The sequence below is a fragment of the Raphanus sativus genome, chromosome 4 (genome assembly GCF_000801105.2).
Source record: "Raphanus sativus cultivar WK10039 chromosome 4, ASM80110v3, whole genome shotgun sequence".
In the NCBI taxonomy this organism is placed as follows: domain Eukaryota; kingdom Viridiplantae; phylum Streptophyta; class Magnoliopsida; order Brassicales; family Brassicaceae; genus Raphanus; species Raphanus sativus.
In genome coordinates, this window is record NC_079514.1 from 15,822,553 (window position 1) to 15,829,318 (window position 6,766).

At 31.5% G+C, this 6,766-nt stretch overlaps 1 protein-coding gene across 2 annotated transcripts; it reads left to right on the plus strand.

The window, feature by feature from the left end:
* Positions 1-721: 721 nt before the first annotated feature.
* LOC108812427 (major pollen allergen Ole e 10) lies at positions 722-2,022 on the plus strand. 2 transcript variants are annotated; one of them, XM_057007141.1, is made up of 3 exons: positions 722-783; positions 1,376-1,467; positions 1,549-2,022. In XM_057007141.1, the coding sequence occupies exons 2-3, from the start codon at positions 1,411-1,413 to the stop codon at positions 1,969-1,971; spliced, it is 480 nt and encodes a 159-aa protein (XP_056863121.1). In that variant the 5' UTR covers positions 722-783; positions 1,376-1,410; the 3' UTR covers positions 1,972-2,022. The 2 variants fall into 2 exon arrangements, with proteins under 2 accessions (XP_056863121.1, XP_056863120.1); XM_057007140.1 differs by lacking the exon at positions 722-783 and adding an exon at positions 803-985.
* The last annotated feature ends 4,744 nt before the right edge of the window (positions 2,023-6,766 follow it).

Consider the following 6,766-nt stretch of genomic DNA (forward strand, 5'->3'; position numbering starts at 1 on the left):
GTAATGCTTCGCTTGGTACTGTGCAGGTGAGATCGTTGGAAGAGGCTTCACTTTCACTGGCTACTTACCCTTGAAGTAACTCCCATGAACAAACATGCCTTTGTAGATTCCTCTTTTATAAAAAGGATGAAAATCCCATTGCATCTAGTCATCCTTTAATAGGAGACCTATCAATGATCCATTTGAGATAACAGAAACAAGATACTTCGTGTAACAAAGCTTGGCAATTATTAAACTCTGTTTGGTAAGATATCTTATTCATGATGTTGATATACTGAGTAAAATGCCTTTTGGCATGCCTTCTTTGTAGATTCTTCTATTTATAGAAGAAAGCAAATCTGATTGTGACAAATGTTCGGTGAAACATGCATTGTAGTTAAAGATCTGAAACTAAGACTTGAGCCCTCTGGTACTGTGCTTTCCTCACTCAACTATCTTATTTATCTTTCACTGTTTTACTGCAAGTTAAGCATGTGCTACCTCCAGTCACGAGTTGCATCCCGGTTACAGGTCACATGTGGACCATTAGCATCTTTTCCCTAGTTCTACAATTTTGGCATTTTGGCATCTTTTCCCTAGTTCTACCTCTTAATTTTCTCTCTCGTACGTGTCATTATTGCCGTATTTGCTAAGAGTCCTTGTACTTGAAGGTGACATTTCTAAACCTTAGCTCACCTTTTAGTCCTTGATTTCAATTCTCTTAAATTCTATGGCGGGGGATATTATCTCATAACTCTTTTCACTCTCTCTCTCTCTCTCTCTCTCTCTCTCTATCGTTCTTTGGTATTAATTTTCTTATCATTTTTTTTTTTTTTGAAAGAATTTTAAATTTATTCAAAAAAAAACGTTTTTACAGAGTTTGTTTTGCTTCCTTTACAAAAGATAGAGAAAATAAACTTCCTACTTTTCTAATCTTCTTCAGTCTCTAGCAAACCAAACCTCCATTGTTTTCGTGTGCTTGCTTCCTTTTCTTCTTCTCAATGATGTAACTCTATTCCTGATTAGTTTATCATTCTTTTCGTCGATCTCCTGAACGGTTTTGGATCATGTGTCGTTGTAGTTGTCATTTCCTGTTTGACCATCGTAGTTTGATCAACGGTAGAAATTGTTGATGGTCGACTTGAATGGTTGATCTGTTCAATTGGTTTAGAAACTTTGTTTCAGATAGGCAAAAAAGGTTCATATGTCATATCGAACATGTGTTTATATAAACAAGAATATTGTAACTCTTTTATCTTCTGCTTTACCTTGATATATTAAGACCGTCAACTTTTTTTCAAAAGAAAGTTATAGATTTCACTTAAAACCCCCAAGGAACACTTATTCTCTGCATAATTTGTATGGTTACTTATCTATGTCAATGTTCCTTGGCCAGGTAACTTGAGTGTGGGAAGAAAACTACGATTACAAATGGCTAAGGCATCAGATTACTCCACGGGATTGCTCCGGAGTGAAGAGCTCTACAAAGTTGTGTCCCCATACATATTTACATCACTACGATTTTTTTCTCTCACACTTTCTGATAACTTTTTTTTTAAATGTGTGCAGTTCCCTTTTGTTCTTCTTTTCATCCTCACAGTCACAGTAGGTGCCGCTGCAAATCCTGATGATGAGAAAGCGCCATTTCCCCGGTGGTGTCTCCCGAAACCGGGGGTTTCACCGGAGAATCTGCAGAACATAATGAACTACGTCTGCTCGCGCATCGCATGCCCACAATCGACGACAGACCCTTGCTTTGCTTCCTCAGATTTTGCCGTCCAAGCAGGAATCGTCATGAATCTGTACTACCAGAGGTTTGGTAGTACAGAACAGGCATGTTTCTTCAGTGGCAACGGAATGGTTGTCCTGACTGATCCCGGCAGCGGTTCATGCCTCTACCCGTCGTCGTCTTCAAGCACCACAACAAATGGTTATTTCTGGTTTATAATCTCATTTATCTGTTTCGGTTTACTCTTTCGGTTTACAATGTAAGCATGTATCTCCATCTGTGAGGTGAATGAATACAAATTATAAACCTGATTACTGCTACTAACCAATAAGGTTTTCCCTCATGCACCAAAGAGACTATGAAATGGACATCCACACAGGAAATAAGAAAAATCTAGTATCATTAACATTACAGTAGTATGTCCTACGGTGTCTTTTCAATATCTAGCATTAGATAGAGTTGTAAACATATTCATGTACCTATCTTTCTTAGAGTAGAGAGCTCTACTATTCCCATCTGTTCCAAGAAAATCAAATTACCATTAGTTAACGCTGGAAGAAAATCCATAAGCTAGATTTTTTTTTTCACCTTATTAAAATGTTCGATTACCAAGTGCAAACACACCGTATGTTAATTGTCGAAGCCTTATATCTATCCCCTTCTGTTAACTGGAAAAATGAAACACAGAGTATTGAGGCGGCAAAACCTTTTGTGAAAGCTGCACACAGCATGTCCAGTCCGAGGAAATCACAATTTCGAATTTGATTTGTTTAAATGAGACTACAACCTCTGTATAATCTAGCAGCATTGTCAGTAGGCTCTCCATCTCCATAACTATACAAGGTTTTTTTTTCATAACTATACAAGTTATCAAAAACAAAAAAATGAATCCAGCAAACTATTGAAGTGCATATAGTAAAATTAATTCAAAATGTCTTACGAAGCAACACAAAAGAATGACAAAATTTTCTTCTTTGGTCATCAGCAGTGTAGTCAGCCTAATTAAGAAATCATTACCAAGTCAATGACTCCAACTGCACCTTTTTCAAATCTCGCTTTGATACCTTCTGCTGCTAATGCCTATGAAATATAGTCTCATAAAGACCAAACCTTTGAATCACAATAATGGATCAAATAGCAGTTCTAGATAAAAACCTATTCATATAACAAAAAGCCACATCCAACATCTAGAGCTACCTAGTCAACAACAGATTAAAAAAAAAACACACATCTTTTTAATCAAAGATATTACCTTGATTTAGCAAACCCTTCCAGTTTGAGTACCAAAGAAGTTAGTGATAAGATCGAGCTTATCAATCCTGTAAATATCACGTAATATTTATAAACTATCTGTTTTATTTTATAGTCGTCATGGATGTATTAAATTATGTTTTTTTGTTACATATTTTTGTTTATGGGATGCATTTTTTTTGGATCAAAAATCTTTGTTAATAATAGTCAAATTAAAAAAAATAGATTTAAATATTTATTGTAGATTGAAAAAAAAATTCTCTTAGCATTGAAAATAGAGATAATTTGCAAAATACCCTATTTAGGATTTGAAATTTGAAAAATACACTGTTTTTAATTTTTTTTTTTAAACTACACTTTCTTTAAGGTGAATTTATCTTTTTGCCCCCAATTTGATATATCAATAATTAATATATAAATTCGAAATTAATAAGAATTATAATTATTTATGTTTAAACTAAATATGTGTTTTAAGATAAATCCTGAAGCTAAACCAAGAGTTCCGTAAGGATGAACAAAGAGATGATGATAACTAAAACTATTGGTTTTACCAAAGAGAAAAAATAGAAACAGCGTACGTACATAGGAGAGGATTATATATATTTATATAGATGGATAAGCTTCTTGTTTAGTTCATCAAGTTTTTGATCAAATGCATCTTGAAGTGCAAGAAAGCTGTAACCAGAGCTGAATCTAATGAAAACGAAGAAAGCAGACATGTTTTTTTCTTATTCTTGGTTTCACATTCTTAGTTTTACAAAGATAGTGGCGTTAGCATTTGAAAAAAAATAACTGTGTTGTTCTTTCTTTTAAAAATGAAACGAGACTTTTAAAAAAAAAATTGTCTGCTCAAAACATTATGCAGTTCAATTGGCTTCTCAATGCAAACAAACGGCATCAGTGGAAACCCATTGAAGAGCATAGCCGCCTTAAAATTCAAGAAAAGCAAAGTATGTGTTCCTTCTGAGATAAGGAAGGTTATGACCTGAGTGAAAATAGTTCACAGGCGATAATATCGCTCGCGTCTAGCGAAGCAGAAGAGTTTCCAGCACCAAGGACCAAAACCAGAACCAGATTGAATATAAATTCTTTCAGTCCGTTGAATGTTACTCCGCTACTCATCTCATACTCACAGAGCCGTAAAATATTAGATTCTAACTCATTGCCCAACCTATTTATACTGAAATCTTCATGACCCATCTTAACTATATCATCAAACTTCAGACTTCAAACCTTCCTTAAAGGTAAATAACATGATTTTCCTGAAAAAAAAACAGAACTATTGTCAGAACTGAAGAGAAGCAGAATCAATAGAGAAAGGAAAATCATGTTTCTGTGTTGCGTACCTTTAGAAAAGAAAAAAACAGAGAAAAGAACAAAAAATTCAGAAAGGGAGAGGATGGGAGAAGGAGACGAGAAGACGACCCGTTGCTTTCTTTTATTTTTTCAAAACACTAAAAAAATTTAAGATATATTAAAAAAATATGGGAACGATATTGTTTAGTATATTAAAAAGATATTATACAGATTCTAACAATTTTCAAACAATTTTTTAAAAATATAATAAGAATTAAGAAATATTAAAATTGGGCAATTTGGTAAATTTATATATGAATAAGTGTATTTTTCCAAAAGCTTAAACAATGATGTATTTTTCAAATTATAATCTTATTGAAGTGCATTTTTCCAAATTTCCCCTTGAAAATATCTATACTATTATTTGCGAAGTGATTTTTCGCAACGGAGCTCTCACGTTGAAAGTTGGAGCGATTAATAACGATACTACCTTTAATGAATAAAATATATAAATTATTTACAAAATAAAAAACGAATTTCAATTATTTTAATTAGATAAATGATTTAAAATAATAATAATAATAAACATTTAAGGGTAATTAAGAACTTAAACGTTCTAACTTTTAAAAGATTATTATGTGTTTTTAAATATATAAATTATTTACAAAATAAAAACAAATCTCTAACTTTTAAAAGATTATTATGTGTTTTTAAAAAAATTCTTATTAAAAGATAATTTCAGATAACAACACAATATATGTATGAATTATTTTCTTACTTTAATCTCTCTATATATATATATATATATATTACGTTTCATATCATTCTTATTATTATTATTATTATTATTATTATTATTAATTTTAATCAACTGATGGGGTAAAAGGCACAGCCATAGAAATATGACAGAGTTCACGCAAGTCGGTAAGTTTTATATACATTAATTGAGAAATCATTTAAATACCTTCTGCTGATGTGTTGATCATTGGTAGGGGTGGAGAAAAAACCGAACCGAACCGAATAAAACTGAACCAACCGAACCGAAACCAATCCAAACTGAACCAACGTCTATTATCAAGTAGTCCGGTTTAATATTTTCCCAATCCAAAACAACCAAACCAAAACCGATCTGAACAAAAGCGAGTTAAATCGAACCCATAACCAATGTGATTATGTTATTATTTGAACCAAACATACTATCAATATACAATAAACCAAAATCCTAAGACTAAAGTAATTGTTAAATTTATTAACGATGTTGTTTTTAAAAATATTCTATTTACTTTAGTTAACTTTTGTTTGATTGTGTTTTTATAATTTGTTGTGGTTTGTTAAGGTTTTTGTTTAAGCTTTATTTCATATTAATTTTCATAGTTTATTTTAAAGAGGTATTATTAACGATATTTTTTTAATTTCTATTTACTGTAGTTAACTTTGATTTAATTGTGTTCTTATAAATATTGTGTGTTCTTTAAAGTTTTTTGTTTCGGTTTTATATTGGATTTAGTCAACATAATTTTGTTTTACATAGTCACTAACATGATGATTTTATGACCATGCATTTATGTTTTAAAACATAATTTCTCTTAAAAGCGCTAAACTAGGAAAACCCGATTGAACCGAACCAAAAAATAAACCAAGCTGAATATAAACCAACAGAATTTAAACCAAACCCCAACCAAGCTTAATAAAAGAAAGTATGCTAACAAATGATGGATAAATATAATTGTATATTATTATATATGAAAATATAGGAATACATTAATAATAATATTTAATAATCTTCTTGCTCCTTGCATATTCTTCTTCTTCTTTGCTTCAGACTGTAATGCTGAAGAATATATAGAAAAAATGGAAAATTAAATTAGAAATTAACTGACAAAACAAAAACAAAAATATTTCATTTTTATTTATTTATTTAAAAGTTAGAAAACACGAATCTGAAATAGTGAAGAAAGATTTCAAATGGTATGTAACAATTTTTTTGTTATACATAAAAAGAAGTATTAATAATTATTAACCTAAAAGTATAAAAATCAATCGTACCCATTACAATCAACTGCTGGGGTAAAAGGTACAGCCATAGAAATATGACAGAGTTCAGGCAAGTCGGTAAGTTTTGAATATGGAGATGTATTTATAACAGCTTTAAAACACTTGCAAAGATCTTGTCGAGTCGGTTTCGTCACTGCTTGGAGGTTTATTCTATAAATAGCATCACAACAAGCTTTTGATGGCGCATCACCTGGTTTCCTGGTCCCCTGCAAGCAAGGCTTTACTGTGGCTTTCGCCGTTTCACAAGTGATACTATATACCATCTTAGCATTGAAAATCGGAGAAACAATGGTCATTAAAATGAAAGAAACTATGAAAACTGAATTGCTCATATTTACTTGATTTTATATATGATTTTGGTTTCGTGATATTTTGTAGGATGAGATGAACATATTTATACAAAATTTGAAAAAATCTTGAACCCACAAAGTCAAAGAACAGTGTATCAGATTTATT